Source organism: Mchenga conophoros, linkage group LG23 (genome assembly GCF_057382185.1).
Source record: "Mchenga conophoros isolate Kocher_MC1m ecotype Shallow Benthic linkage group LG23, M_conophoros_male_GT1.1, whole genome shotgun sequence".
NCBI lineage: Eukaryota > Metazoa > Chordata > Actinopteri > Cichliformes > Cichlidae > Mchenga > Mchenga conophoros.
The window spans coordinates 10,157,564-10,173,562 of NC_140547.1; the positions used below are offsets into that span (position 1 = coordinate 10,157,564).

General features: G+C 41.4%; 2 protein-coding genes across 3 annotated transcripts; one reads left to right on the plus strand and one right to left on the minus strand.

Annotated features, from left to right (window-relative positions):
• The first annotated feature begins 305 nt into the window (after nucleotides 1-305).
• stx6 (syntaxin 6) lies at nucleotides 306-6,131 on the plus strand. The gene is made up of 8 exons (XM_085265401.1): nucleotides 306-525; nucleotides 2,021-2,190; nucleotides 3,221-3,315; nucleotides 3,464-3,520; nucleotides 3,664-3,792; nucleotides 3,869-3,975; nucleotides 4,355-4,449; nucleotides 4,727-6,131. Exons 1-8 carry the CDS (start codon nucleotides 491-493, stop codon nucleotides 4,801-4,803), a joined length of 765 nt encoding a protein of 254 aa, XP_085121527.1. The 5' UTR covers nucleotides 306-490; the 3' UTR covers nucleotides 4,804-6,131.
• Nucleotides 6,132-6,190: 59 nt separating this feature from the next.
• On the minus strand, nucleotides 6,191-13,227 carry kiaa1614 (KIAA1614 ortholog). 2 transcript variants are annotated; one of them, XM_085265397.1, is made up of 7 exons: nucleotides 13,129-13,227; nucleotides 11,839-12,596; nucleotides 10,792-10,867; nucleotides 9,542-9,752; nucleotides 9,228-9,316; nucleotides 8,978-9,150; nucleotides 6,191-6,992 (listed from the first exon to the last, which is right to left on the minus strand). In XM_085265397.1, the coding sequence occupies exons 1-7, from the start codon at nucleotides 13,191-13,193 to the stop codon at nucleotides 6,799-6,801; spliced, it is 1,566 nt and encodes a 521-aa protein (XP_085121523.1). In that variant the 5' UTR covers nucleotides 13,194-13,227; the 3' UTR covers nucleotides 6,191-6,798. The 2 variants fall into 2 exon arrangements, with proteins under 2 accessions (XP_085121523.1, XP_085121521.1); XM_085265395.1 differs by having other exon boundaries at nucleotides 9,228-9,319.
• Nucleotides 13,228-15,999: the final 2,772 nt, after the last annotated feature.

Here is a 15,999-nt window from a genome sequence, read left to right on the forward strand (position 1 = left end):
ACTAGCGATCGAAGATTTATGTAAATTGGACAAGCTGAACTCATTCTGTACTGTACAGGACCACGGCACGAGATTGATTGACAATCAATGATCTACAGCCAATCAGGACGGAGAACACAATGCGCTTTAAAAAAATAAAATAAAATAAATCATGCAAAATTGCACACACAAAAAAAAAAAAAATCCGCGAAACACCGATTCCGCGAAAGGTGAATCGCGAGGGACCACTGTATAATATTGCAATTAAATGTTATTTCCCCGCAACTGCTGGTGGCACTGTTTTCTTGTTTGGAAACTGTAGTAAGAGTCGGAGAAGAAGAAGAAGAAGAAGAAGAAGAAGAGTGCCATCTCGGAGCTGTTTCCGGTGCTACGTGTAAACAAAGCCTGTTAGCGGCTCCGTTAGCGGCTTCGTGAGGACGGACCGGCGGAAATCAGAATCCGCGGATTCGGTTACGAGAAAGTGGGTGATGGAGTGAGCAGAGCCGGCGGGATGTCCATGGAAGACCCGTTCTTCGTCGTCAAAGGGTCAGAACCGCGTCGCTAACACAGGGCTAGCAGCTAACATTAGCCTGCGGACAGGTGATAGCTGATCCATAATCGATCTGATCGTTGATCTGTTTCCGTCAATAGTGAGACCGACGTGTGTGCCGGAGCAGATTCACGGCAACTAACGTGCTAACGTTAACATAAACGTGTCTTCACAGTTAGTTTATTAGCATGTTAGCCTGTTAGCTTTGTGTGTTTTTTATCAGATTAAAGTTTTAGGAGGTGTTTTAGACCGTCTGTGTGTACCACGATGATGATGATGATGAGAAAGAGTGAGAGACTCTATTTAGATCAAATTTACCAGCTTCTGTTTGGAGCAGGTGGAATGAAGCTGAAACAGCAACAATTAAAATAATATAATAATAACATTTGGATAGGCGACAGAGAATTAATGAATGAGTGGGTGAATAATAATAATATTGTTATTAATAGTAATGATGACATTTCCAGATAGGTGTATGTTTATCAGAGAGTCACAGACCTCCTGTATGTTGTGGAGGTGAAGCAGTTTGTGCAGCAGGCGAGATCAGGATGATCCGTGGTGGAGAACACTTTGTGCACTGGCTTCGTTTCCACCACAGCTTTATAGTGTCTGCAGCCAATCGCAGAACGCTCTCCTGATCACTTTCTATGGTCTCTTGGTGTCTCCAACTTTTATGATGCTCCTCCTCAGTGATCTGTGAGGGGTGTGGTGTGTGTTCTCTCATGATGTTCCCAATGAATCCCAAAGTGAACTGTGTCTCCTTGAACGTATAAACCACCACACAGCAGCAACTGCATCATGTTAAATGAAAGTGACCTCCATGATGATTGTATAATACACTGTGCAAACTTCAGAGGCTTAAGACGTTTTCACCTCTGATCTCAGGTGGGCGAGGCTGGCCTCTCAAGCACCTTAATCACTTGTCACATGAGGGAACACCTGTATCTCCTCCTGATTCACACACAGGACCACAGCTTGTGCTTATATCGCTTCTGATTTCAGCCTGTTTGAACGTTACAGATGAGATGTTTGATTTTATTGATCAGTGATATATAACCTGTTTACAGGTGTAACATTACTTCACCCTAATAGGTTCCTTTCTATAAGTAGCTTTTTGTTTTGACATAATCAGTTCCTTCACATGTTTTCTTCTTTTTCATATTTTGCATGGAGAATGGGGGACATGGCAGAGTACAGATAGTGAGCCATGTGATTTTAAAAACATTTTGATTCCTTGGCTCTGTAAAATAACAACCGGGTGGCTGTGCAGATTTGACTGAAATTGTTGCTGGACATTTAAACACTGATCAGTAAACGATCCATAAAGTTGACCCTCCAGTTTTGTATTTATTTAGTTTTCCAGTTACCTTACGTCACATGAAAACACCCTGCAGCAGATAGACCTGGTTCTGTTTCTGGTTTGTGCTATTAAGGTTCCTCTGAAGCTCAACTTCACCTGTTTGTTTTTTTGTTTTTGTTTTGTTTTTTTAGCGAGGTGCAGAAAGCAGTCAACGCTGCTCAGAGCCTCCATCATAGATGGAGCGAACTGATGGTGGAGGGAGGCGGAGCCTCCAAGGAGGAGATAGACTGGACGACCAATGAGCTGAGGAACAGCCTGCGCTCCATCGAGTGGGACCTAGAGGACCTTGACGAGACAATCAATATCCTTCAAATGTGAAGCCAGCAGAAACACGCACAGGTGTATATACAGGCGTACTGGAAAGGTGAATACAGTTTTATGATTAGAGCATCTGATATTGGCTGATTCGTTCAGCTGTGGAAAAAGAAAGAATGAAGAAGAAGAGGAGATGTGTATCACCTCAAAACCCTGGACAGTGAAGACAGTTTTGTTTGTAAATCTTCACATAGACCTGGTGCACAAGGTGAGATGGAGCAATTTGATTGGTTCATAAATGGTTAGAGTCTGTTTGATGACAATTTAATGAAGAAGAGGAGGGTTAACAGACTCCTCCCCTCCCACTGCATCTGAAGCGGCTGATTGACACCCGTTTCCTCGTACATGCTGAGAGCAGATCAATCAATTAGTAATCATTAATTACATATTTACAAACACTGAAATTGGCTCCAATCAATCACTGATTGTGAAGACAGAGTAAGTGATCGTGTTGAATTTATTAGAACAGGTCCCTCTTCTATGGAACCAGCTTCTAGTTTTGATTCAGGAGACAGACACTATTTCTACTTTTAAGATTAGGGTTAGGCTTCAAACTTTTCTTTTTGCTTCTCTGGCTCTGTTCCACAGCATGGTTCTGTCTTCATCCCCTCATCCCTAACTGATCTCTCAGAAGGCCACCCCTCACTGAGCATGGTTCTGCTGGAGGTTTCCTTCTGTTAAAAGGAAGAAACCTCCACCTTTCTACTGTCGCCAAGTGCGTGCACATAGGTCGTCTGATTGTTGGGTTTTTTTCAGTTTTCTCGGGCCTTTACCTAACCTAACACTATAAAGCAACTGTTGTTGTGATTTTTCGTCATTAACTTCAGCTAATATATTAAAATGTGTTTCTTATTTTGTTAAATATGCTCTCTGAGCTGAACTAGGTTTTACTTTCATCTTTAGCATGCATTAGGGGGCTACATGCCACCCCTGAGTTGAGGTCACGTCACCAACATTGTCATTATGTAACATGTTTTATATGAAAATAAGATAATTCTTCTTAACGGTAAGTTTACGTATTGTCGAGTCGAACCCAAAGAAGTTCAACCTGGATGCTGCCGAGCTGTCTAAGAGGAAGGCCTTCATCAACAGCATGCGGGTTGCCGTCAAGGTAACTTTATTGACAACAGGAGATCAATGGCTCAGACAGAAGGACCCAGTCATATTCTAATAATTTACAAGGTAGATCGTTCAGGTGATTGATTACCTGAGATGTCCAGAATTGATCGATTTGATTTGCTGCTGTGTTTGTTTTGCAGGAAATGAAAGCTCAGATGTCGATTCCACCTGCTGCTTCTGACCGAAAGAACAAACAGGTAACTGTCACACCTGCCTACGGGTGATCCATTACCCGAGACTGCAGAACCTTCAGGGCACCACAAGATCTCAGTTGGATCCTCTTGGGGTCCTCCTGTATACCTGGTCTTGGTGCACGTGTAACTGTTGTTGTGACCTTCAGGCTCTGCTGGGTGAACGTGGTGCTCAGGGCCCCATATGGCAGCCTGGTGCAGATAAGTACAGCCGACTGGACCACCAGCTACAGAACGCTAACTCTCAGATCATCGAGGAACAGCAGGTCCAGCAGCAGGTACAAGAACACCTGAGAAACCTAAACAAGTTTTCCACCTTTACAATGCCGCTAAAGTGTTTCCTGTCTCTGATAGCTGATTGCGGAGCAGCAGGATGAGCAGTTGGAACTTGTGTCGGGAACCATCGGAGTCCTGAAGAACATGTCGGAGCGAATCGGCATGGAGCTGGATGAGCAGGCCGTGTAAGAACCGAGTGTAGTAAGAGGGGAGGGTGGGAACGTCATGTGGCTACAAAATGTCAGAGTGGTAAAGGTGATTCGGTAAACTAAAGTTCCTGTGATCCCTATGTCGGTGCTTTCTCAAAGGCATTATGTTTGTTTTTGTTGTTGTGGTTTTTTTTATGTGACGATTAAAGGTCACTTCCTGTTCTTGCTCCTCACCATAGCGGCTCATTGTCTGCTCTTTTGTATATGAAAAAGCTTCAGACAGCTTTTAGTTTCTGATATAGTAATTTCCAAATAAAATTTAATTGAACTGGAACTTTATTTGGCCTGTAATAAGCAAAGAGGTGAGGGGGGAGTGGAGGCACCTGTCAGAGACTTACTGATGTCCTTCCTGCAGGATGTTGGATGACTTTGGCCATGAGATGGACAACACTCAGTCCAAACTGGACAACGTAATGAAGAAGCTCGCCAAGGTGTCCCACATGACCAGCGGTAATCTGCCCAACAGCACATGAAACAAGATATGAGTTAACTCAGAGGGGTGGGCAGGGTTTTAGATGTTCAGAGCTGATGAATCAGAAATGATCAATTAGGGCAGGAAATTTTGTAGCTTTAAGCTGATTTGGATTTATTGATGATGATGATGGAATTATTGATCTTGCTGTAGTTCTTCCCTCTGCGGATTGAACTGAGCTGGAGTCAGTGTGACTACCTGTATTGATGAGGTGCACTCACCTGTACTCATCTTATTAACTCTGTGTGTTTGCAGATCGTCGTCAGTGGTGTGCCATCGGCGTGCTGCTTACCATCCTCTTCATCATCATTCTCCTTTTCTTTATACTCTGATCAATGCCTCCACCTATCGACATGAAATCTTAATCCCGTTTACTGGACTCCATTTATACTCTACTGAACATTCTTTGGACTGTGCTGAACTTTATTTAGACTCTAATGGACTCTTCCTGCTGATCGGGAGTGAACAGCACTTTTGGTTCCTTGAGTGTTTAACTGTTAGAACCACCTCAGAGGTCAAAGGTCATGTTTGGTGTGGTTTTGATTGGTTGTTCTTTTTATTTAAAACTGAAAATAACAAGTTTCACTCAAGTTTAATGTGGACTTATTCTGCTCCTTTGCACAGTAGCTTTGCGTGAGTCACAGCTCAAAGTAATCCTTCTTTTATTTGATACTAGGCCTTGGTGCAGCCCCTCAATTTATCCTCCAACACTTCAAGACAGTCTTATTGGCTGCCCCTCATAAACAGAAGGTATGAACAGCAGGTGGGTGGGGCTTCTATCCTCTCTGTGGCATCTTCCAGATTCAAGAATAGAAAAAATGTTGAGAGCAGTCTGAGCTCTTGGCTCACAGGGAAAACTATATCCTCCTGAGAAACAAGGAAAAAGGAATCTTTTTGTGATTTCCTTCCTTTTTGGAGCTAAAAGAGGCCACCCAGACACATGAGATCTCAATGGAAAGCCCAGGATGTCCTCTATTTAGTACGTCAGGACTTAGTAGGGTAGAACAAATAATTCAAAACATATAGACCAAAAACAAATGTACATTAGAGAGGAAATGATGAATAGGCTGGTTCTCAGGAGGGTATGCACTGTGACCTAATTATTAGAAACTTTAATACAAACATCCGTCACAGGAGCAGGAGACACACGACAGGAAGTGAGGAGAGCAGGTCCACTTTAAAGACACTTTTATCCAGTTGTGTTGAATACTAATTTTAATTTAACTCACATTTAGTTCAGTTCAAACTGGTTTAGTTCAGTTTGAACTTCATGGCAGTACTTTACAGCTAAAGTAGAAACACTAAAATTCCTGTTTTGTTTTTTGACTGAAACCGTTTTATTTTGTTGTCTTTTTTATTTCTGTTTCCTGTATTTATCACATGTGCAGCATATTGAGTGACTTATTGACCTGTGGATGACTTCCTGTGGCTCCTTTAGTGTACTATTCTGAAGGCTGGTGAGCAAGTTAGTTAAAACATGAAAATGGATGACGGCAGCAACAGCCAGTCACATTGTCCTAGATATCGGGTTTATGGTACGGCGTGACGGTGGCAATTCTCCTGGGGCCGCTAAAATGTTTCCTGAATAAATGATCTCAGTGTTCTGATGTCTGACTGAAACGCAAAACAAACTGAAATAAAGATTGTGACAAACCTAAAATTTCACCTGCTTTTACACTAAAGATTAACCAGACTGCTCATGTTTCCGCAAAACTTTATTCCTCACACTAAACAAGAATAAATAATGAGTGTCCGAATGGAGAAAGCTGTTACAGATCAGTGATTGATAAAAGTATTATCTGGTGACCGATGGTATGATATGTCTCGAGCTTTTTTTTTTTTTTTATTCAATAAAGAAAAGAAAAGAAAACAGACTTTGACCATTTGATTAAGGTACATTTTAATCCAGTCTGACTGATTTCAATTATTGACCAATGAGTTTTTCACTTTGAATAATTTTCTTTTGGCAGGTTCCAGCTTGTTTTTAAACAATATTTTTCTTTTTCTTTAACAAAAGCAAAACAAACACAGACAAAATAAAAAACCAAGCTACTTCATGAAAAAAACCCCAATAATATTATTAATATAATAATAAAATAAAATTGAAAAAACAAAAAAACAGTATCAGCTCAGAGGACAAATACTGCATGGCATTAAACAAATATTCACACCAGCAAGTCAAAGTGATTTAACAGGAAACAAGAAGCTTCTCATCATGAGAAAGTGTAAGACATAGACTGCAGTTTTGCTTTAACTCTGTTACTGCCATAAACAGGTGAGTCAGGTTCAGTGTTGGCAACTGGTTCTTCAGTCAGGCAGTGTGGTTGTCACTCTGAACGTGTCCTCTGGTGTCGAAGGACCCGAATGGTGACAGACTGGTTCTTGATCAGGAGGTTTGTCACCTGGTCCAGACTGAGGCAGGCCACCTTCTCCTCGTTGACTTCCAGGATCTCATCTCCAATAGCCAGCAGGCCAGCATACAGCTTCCCAGTGCTGCTGTTCATGTCTTCTATATACACACCTGTAATGTACATCAAACTGTTAGTAGTTTGTTGCTCTATAAAAAAAAAAAGCCCTCATAAAGCTAGAACGTCTTACTATTTATCACTGATTGAAGAAAAAAAGAACAAGGTTTCTCTTCAGCACTGTAGCCAGGCTGACAAGAAGTCAGAGCACTGTTGAGCCAACCATTCCTTTAACATTAACTAGTAATGACTTCATGAACTTCTTCACAAATAAAATGTTAACTATTGCAAAACAAAATTATTTATAACATACACAGCTACTTTCAATACTGTTGATATTTATTTAGAGTTTTTATTTTTATTTTTCTAACTTTATTTCAATAATTACTTCCTCCAAATGATCAGCATGTCTTTAGACCCCATTCCTAAAAGACTGCTCAAAGCTGGCAGTAGTTAAACCGTTACTTAGAAAGTCATCACTTGACCCAGCTGTCTTAGCTAAATATAAGTCAATCTCCAACCTTCATTTCACCTAAATTGTTTTTGAAAGAGTAGTTGCCAAACAGCCAAATGATTATCTGCAGAGGAATCTTTTATTTCAAGAGTTTCAGTCAGGTTTCAGAGTTCCTCACAGTACAGAGACAGCTTTAGTGGAGGTTATAAATGATCTTCTTATGGCCTCTGGTGTTGTATGTTATTCATCCTTGACCTTGGACTCACATATAAAATTGATCTCCCATTCCTGTTTCTTCCATTTAAGGAACATTTTTAAATTGCAAGCTATAGTTGCCTCCTCTGAAATGAAGAAAATTGTTCATGCATTTGTATCATCACACTTAGATTATTGAAATGCTCTCTTTATGGGCATGGACAAATTATCTCTGTTATGCCTCCAAGCAATAATGAATGCTGCAGCCAGACTCCTGAAACACTCTGGGATGCCAGCTCACATTACCTGCATTTTATTTTCTTTACATTGGGTCCCAGTTGACTTTAGAATTCATTTTAAAATTCTCACACTTACATGGAAAGAATTATTAACCCCTCTATAAAAATGTAGTTTTTTTCTTTATTTAAACAGTGTAAGGAATGTTTAACACAAGTCTTCCAAACATTGTAGTTTTATTTGTGATGCTTACATACACTCAATCTGTTACATTTTTTGACCTATAGTTTTCGGCATAGTTTTTGTCGATAACCGTTTTTTTTCCTGACAATACAACATGGTAATTAATTAAAAACTGATGCACAAGGACAAAAACTATGATGAAATGTATTTATACTTTTGAAAAAAATAAATAAAAATGAGATCCAATCAGAACAAATTAAATTGTGTGGAAAGGCGGGACAAATGTGGCAGTGATCCAATCCTTGTGCAGTTGTTTAATGCAGTGTCATTTTCCTGGAGTACATCCAGGAAACTTCAAGCTGCATGGTGCAAGGAACAGCTGTGACTGGCTCATCAGGCAGTGATGTGCTTTGTGATCTATTGGTGGTGCCGCACGCTCATTTCATTGTGGGAACTGTCATTTTCTACATTACTGTCACTGTTCCACAGCAGGACAATAAAGTCCCCAGATAGAATCTCCCTGACCCCAGCATATTAGTGAGTCGATATATTTAGTAATGTGAGTAGTATTTAAGATGATATCAGTAGTATCAGTGGGGCGATCGTGGCTCAAGAGTTGGGAGTTCGCCTTGTAATCGAAAGGTTGCCGGTTCGACAGTCTCGGTCGTTGTGTCCTTGGGCAAGACACTTCACCTACTGCCTACTGGTGTTGGCCAGAAAGGCTGATGGCGTGATATGGCAGCCTCGCTTCTGTCAGTCTGCCCCAGGGCAGCTGTGGCTACAACTGTAGCTTGCCTCCACCAGTGTGTGAATGTGTGTGTGAATGGGTGGATGACTGGGTGTGTAAAGCGCTTTGGGGTCCCTAGGGGGACTAGTAAAAGCGCTATACAAATACAGGCCATTTACCATTTAGTAAGGTGAAAAATACTTATATATATTAAGTATTAGGGGAAGTGTCGGTAGAGTTAGTACCAGTGTCACGTCGTCCTCTTCCTCTGCTGATGATGAAGCCAAACGTCTGACCCACTGGTCGCTTAAGCTCCAATAAAAATGTCCCATCAGGGCAAATCTGAAGAATCCGCCCAACAGAGCAAACTGAAGAGGGACAACTGATGTCTTCGACGCCAAGACTACCAGGTAAGGACCTGAGAGACAAACAGGTGGGTAGGCTGTGATGGGCTGGTCTGAGTATCAGGGTAGAAAAGAGAAGTGTGTGTCTTACTGTTCAGCAGCTGGTTTATAGTTCGCAGAACGATCTTTCTTCTTCTTCAGCTCCAAAGATGACTTTCTTGACTGGAAAAGTGGTACTTCCTGCTGAACAGACAGGAAACAGATAGGTTAAAGAAGTAGTCTCACCATATATATATATGTATGTATGTATGTATGTATGTATGTATGTATGTATGTATGTATGTATAGATAGATAGATAGATAGATAGATAGATAGATAGATAGATAGATAGATAGATAGATAGATAGATAGATAGATAGATAGATAGATAGATAGATAGATAGATGTATAATTCATGTTCTCACCACACTGAGCGACTCAACAGATAAAGTTTTCTTCACCAGGCTGGAGGAGTTCCTGGAAATTGAGGAGGTGGAGTCAGCGAGGGAGGGGTGGGTTCGCTCATGGGTCCGTGAGCAGAGGCGGTCGAGGCTGCTGGTTCGAGTCCTGCTCAGTGTGACGGTGGAGAAAAAACGTCGCAGAGAAAGACGGGAGGAATCTTCTCTGCTGCTTAAACTGCAACACAGATCAATGAGATCAGTCACATGACACCTCACCTGGAAACACCTGAGATCACAGCTGGATTTAAACAGTGTATTGATCTTTCTGAGTTAACTTCAGTAATTGCTTCCTCTAAATCATCAACGTGTCTTTTAGACCCCATTCCTACAAGACTGTTGAAAGAAGTCCTGCCATTAATTAATGCTTCAATCTTTAACTCATTCACTGCCATTGACGTCTATAGCCGTCAATGGCAGTGAATGAGTCAATGGGTTTAACTCATTCACTGCCAATGGCTGGCAGTGAATGAGTTAATATGATCAATCTATCTCTAATAATCGGCTGTAGTTAAACCATTACTGACCTCTGACCTCTGACAGTGGACTCATCTCTGTACTTGTCCTGCTGGACCTCAGTGCAGTGTTCAATACTGTTGTGACCATAATTTTCTGTTAAAATGATTGATTAGAGCATGCTGTAGGTATTACAGGTACTGCGCTGCAGTGGGTTGTATCATATCTGTCTAATAGACTCCAATTTGTTCATGTAAATGGAGAGTCCTTTTTACACACTAAGGTTAATTGTGGAGGTCCACACATTTACATTATACATTATAGACCTCTCTGCATTGAATCATACTTGTTATTAATCTCTGGCTCTCTTCCACAGCATGTCTTTTATCCTGTCTTGCTGCTCTCACTCCAACCAGTCGCGGCAGATGGCGCCTCCCTCTGCTGGGGTTTCTTCCTGTTAAAAGGGAGTTTTTCCTTCCCGCTGTCGCCAAAGTGCCTGCTCATAGGGGGTCATATGATTGTTGGGTTTTTCTCTGTATGTAATCTACATTACAATATCCGCCTTGAGGCAACTGTTGTGATTTGGTGATGAATAAATAAAATTGAGTTGAATTGAATAGCGGGGATGAGCATGTGATCAAAACACAATTAAACCAAATAAGCGATCAGTTAGGCTGCTGCAACTAAACTCATGAAACACATGAATCCAGGTGTGACGCTCATCTCCTTGACCAGCTGTCAATGAAATCACACAAACTCACTGTGGAGGAAGTGAAACGTCAAGTTGGTGGAGCTCTGCTCTCATTGGCTCTGAGGTGGGCGGGGGATGACTCTCAGCTGTAAACAAATTAGAAATCTAGAGGTTAAGGTGTGTTTAGAGGCGCATGTGATATCATGTGCAGCTCTGCAGTGAACTCTGGAGGCCAAACAAACTGCTCACAGATTAAATAAAACGATTTATGGTAGCCTCATGTTTATGTTTAGAGGTACAACAGAAGGTACAAGGAAGTTCAAGATATCCAGGCTTTTGCTGTGTTAGCTGGCTCAACAAAACTTAAAATCCCAGTCAGAGATGATGGGTGTCAGCATACTGGTTATCAACTTTCTCTGTTAAACTGGGCTTCAGGCTCTGAGTGCGCTCACATAAAAATGGGCATTTCATATGTCTTGTGACTCTTCCTCTGCACTAAATAATATCTGTGAGTCCTGCCAGTCCAGTTAGAGCCATTATCAGAAGAAGATGATGATAAAAATAGAGATAAAAATCTGTAAAGAACATAAAATTCTAATATAAATAATCTGAGAGACGAACGGTGCAGTAGCTGTTTAATCTGGTGATTTGTGGCACAGAGTGGTAAAATTAAGATCTGAATCGCAGTGAATCCACATTAACATACAAGCTTCCTGTCCCACAGGGTGATTAAGAAGATGTGGAAATCAGATCAGCGTGAATTAATGTAAATTGTTGAACAGTTATGCTTGGTGTGTTTTCTGTGTTTGCAGCAGTGTGAAAGAGACTAAGCAGCAGATCATAATCAAGCAGAACAACATTTAGACATTTTCTGCAACAGCACACAAACACAGGAATGTTCAGTCTGAGCTGCCGCAGCTTCATCGACTGCACATAAAGCTGCACATAAAAGAATCAAAGGAAATTCTTCAGCTGATTTTAAACTCAAACTCTGAACATCACCTGATCCTGACTAGGCGATGCCTTCAGCACCAGTTACTGTGGTGATTTAGCAGGTAAATTTCTTAGCTCAACACAAAGTGTGTAGGCAAATGTTTTTCAGGAGATAAGTTCTCACCTGTTGTGTCTGCGCTCCTCTCTGAGGAGGATGAGGAGTTCTTCATCATGTTGTTCAGATCTTCCTCCACCTCACGCCCTCTCCTCTCCCTAGGCTCAGGCCCCAATTGATGCTCTCTGTGCAGTTTGGGCGGGTGGGTAGTACACAGCCCCATTGAGTGAGGGGCATAGGGGTTGGTTGGCAGGCCAGCGTAGGGCATGGCTTGATGAAAAGTCACCTGGGCTCCATTTAGCTCCACTGATTGCCGTCTCACCTGTGTGTAAGCCCCATCCTTTTCCACACTGGTGACAGAGCCGATGTAGGTCTCTCTGATTGGTTCAGTCCGCAGGTTAAGGTGCTGTCTGTTTAGGCTCCCCCTCTTGTCAGTTCCAGGTGAGTGTTGCCAGAGATTGACTCCGCATCTTATTCCTCTCTCACAGGTGTGATTCTGACCTGCTCTGCTCACCACTGTTCGCCCCCTTGGCTGCTTGCCGACCGCGTGCCCTGCCTCCGCCGTGCCATTGATGTACAGGTTCAAGTCTGGTTTGGACATCACCACACCAACTCCGCAGTTCCCCGTCTGTCTCTTCTGCCGCTGTCGCTCCAGGTAACGAGATTCCGCCTCCTTTTCCGTCTCATCCTCAAACCGCAGACGACGAGTCGGAGATGCTGCTGGCCGCTGCCTGGCCGACGCGGTGTTGGGTTTGCTGCTGGATGAGCCTCCTGAGAGAGGAGCCACACCCCCTGACTGCACCTGATCACATTGCCTCAACCCCAGGCTGAAATAGTGAGACATGTAAAAACTGATTCTTAATGGTTTTAGAGAGAAGGTTAAAAATAAAACTGTAATCTACAAAATCAGATTTGTCAGTGAAGCCTTTATTTAGTATTTATCGATTTTTTTTGTTTCATCATAAAACAATCTTTTTTTGCCTTATTTTTTTTAAAAATAATTTATTATTTTTGTGAAGAAAAATATATTTTAAAAATAACTTCTTTAGTGTTTTGATTTCAGTGTTTGTTTAACCCATTTCTAGTTTTTCCCATTATCTGGTAAAACAAGATTCAGGTGTTTGTCACTAAAGGTAACGGTGCTCTGCAGTTAATTTAATCACCAAGTCATAATGATGTAATTAAGAGCACAGAACTAAAGAACAGCTTCTTCATAAAACTGTTTGAGCTTCGTTAGTCAACGTGTGTGTGTGTATATATTACTCACGGCGTGTGTGTGTGTGTGTGTGTGTGTGTGTGTGTGTGTGTGTGTGTGTGTGTGTGTTACTCACGGCATGTATGCATGTGTGTATTACTCACAGTGTGTGTGTGTCAGGGGTCAGCAGGCTGTGGTCTCCTCTCAGAGGAAAACAACGACGCTTCATACGAACTCCGTCCTCACACTGCTGCTGCCGCGGCAACCGGTCAACCACAAAGAGGCTGAACACATACACACACGAGGAGGGGTGAAGAGCGAGGATGACATCAGGTGCTCTGATTGGTCAGAGGGACAGAGGAAGGAGGATTACCAGGAGCAGCTGGTCAGGATTAATTAAACTGACGAGCCCACAGACTGTTTACATCAGCACAGTGTGTTTGACCCACTCTGTGGGGACATTTCTGCTTTTTCAGACTTTTGGCCCTCATTATTTTCCAACAGGACAGTAGAGAAGGTTTTGTGCTTTAACAAAAATTAGTTTCCTTCATGTTGTCCTGAAACATGTACAGGTGTGCTGTTCCACCTGTTCTCATGTAATGATCAAGTAATAATCGTGTACTTGTAGCACTGATAGTACTTTTTTATACTTTTAGTTCCTGAGTGTTCATTTGTGAAATGTTGTCAGCCGTCAATACACCTGAGCAGGTAGGGTAGACTGCTGACAGCTGATGTAAATTCACAGTTTTCGGGTTATCTCTACCAGCATGACACACAGCAGAGTCATAACTCTGCAAGAGGCAGGGTTTTTGGTTATCATGGTAACTTCAGGTTTAACTCTATGGTTTCAGGGCTACTAGGGATGCCACCACCTGTTCCCAAGAATTGTTGTATATAGTTTTAAAATACACACACACACAGTCTACTCCTAGACAGGCCACTTCTCCTGTTCATCTCCCAGGGGTAGATGTTAAAAAGTTGTATTTTACCTAGAGATAAAAGCTACTTTTTATTAAGATGTTTTACAATCATATTGTACATGAACAATATCAATAAACAGCTATTCTATTCTATTATTTAGGCTAAAAGCATTTCTGAACTTGTTCAGATCATTTATTCTGTGACTATAAAGCTAAAAGTACATGTCTTACAGACACAAAACCCTGGATCACATCTAATTTCCTGCTTGCCATGGACATTTCTCATATCCATGGCAAATTCAGATAAAACTGAGGTTATTGTGGTTGGCCCTAAAAATAGAAATATGGTATCTAACCAGATTCTTACTCTGGATGGCATTACCTTGGCCTCCAGCGACACTGTGTGGAATTTTGGTGTCGTTTTTGACCAGGATATGCCCTTTAATATGCACATTATACAAATATTTATGACTGCTTTCTTCCATTTGCACAATAGCTCTAAAATTAGAAACATCTTGGCTCAGAGTAATACTGAAAAACTTGTTTATGCATTTATTACTTCCAGGCTGGACTAGTGTAATTTGTTATTGTCAGAATGTCCTAAAAACTCTATGAAAAGCATTCAGTTGGTTTAAAATGCTTCAGCAAGAGTACTGACAGGGACTAGAAACAAATGGCATTTTACTCCCATACTGGCTCTTCACTGGCTGCCTGTTAAATCCAGAATGGATTTAAAATTTAAAATCATTCTCTTCACATACAAGGTCTTGAATAATCAGGCCCATTATTTTATCTTAAAGACTTTATAGTACCATATCACCCCAATACAGCACGTCACTCTCAGACTGCTGGTTTCCCATGATGCAGTGAGCACTTCTCCTGCTCTTACCTCTTTTAACTCACCATGTGCTTTATACACTACTCTCCATTTAACTACGAATTATCGATCATGTCTTGCTCTCTTCCATAGCATGCCTTTTGTCCTGTCTACGTTCCCTCACCCCCAAGTGGTTGCGGTAGACGGCAGCCCCTCCCAGAGCATGGTTCTGCTGGAGGAGATTTTTGGGGTTTCTCTGTATTATGGGAATGTGTTTAGCCTACAATATTAAATGCTTTGAGTCAACTGTTGTTGTGATTTGGTGCTATATATATATAAAACTAACTTGAATTGAAGTGATGTTAAATATCAACCAAAATAATATATTTATCTGAGCACTAAATCAGATAAAGGTCTGAGAAATCAGACAATACTTTAAGTAAGGCCCATGTTGGACGATAGATAACAACAAATAAAACTATATTTTAAATTTAGACATGGGTAAGTGTCAGGCTTTCAAATGAATTAAAATTCTGTCTGGGTCTTTGGTGGATCAATAAGCTGGAGGAAAAGATTGCAGCCTGCCACACCCTCTCATCGTCCTGTGTTAAGAGGATTCTGACAGTTAACTCAGGGGTGTTGATTTATTTAAACTATTATAATCATCCTACTGTAACCAGGTTTCTGTAATCAATCAGTGTCTTGATCAATTATTAATTCAAGTAGTAACAAGGATAGAGAATATAGAGACCTAATGTTGGTTCACTGACTGATTGAAACTGAAATTCACTGTGCAAAGGGTTTGAGTCCAGAAAAGTGAACCGGCCAGCCACTGTAACTGTCTGTAAAGGCATGTTAGGTTCAGATGTGGTTCCTTTTCTTTACAGATAACCACAACACCAAAGAAAAGATAAAACGGATTCAATGAAAGCGCAATAAAATAAAATCATCATGGTTTTATCAGTCTAGAAACGAGAACGCTTGTTGAGATATTTAATTTGTGTACTCAAGTTGTGAAATGTGTTGGACTGCATTCGTGTTATTGTTTGACTGAGACGCAGTATTTTAGTTGTCACCACAAGGGGGCACAGTTTATCCGTGAAGGCACGTATGCTGCCTCATCACGCCCCTGAGGCGGCAAACGTGTCGTCACGTATGCTGCCAAAAGAGCGGGTGGAACTCAGGAATGTTCGTGTGTCAGTGTATAAATAAAGTGTATAAATAAAGTTTCCAAAGAGCTTGAGGATATTCTTTTGAGATTTGAACTCGTCCAAGATTTTTGTAGCGACACCTGCGGT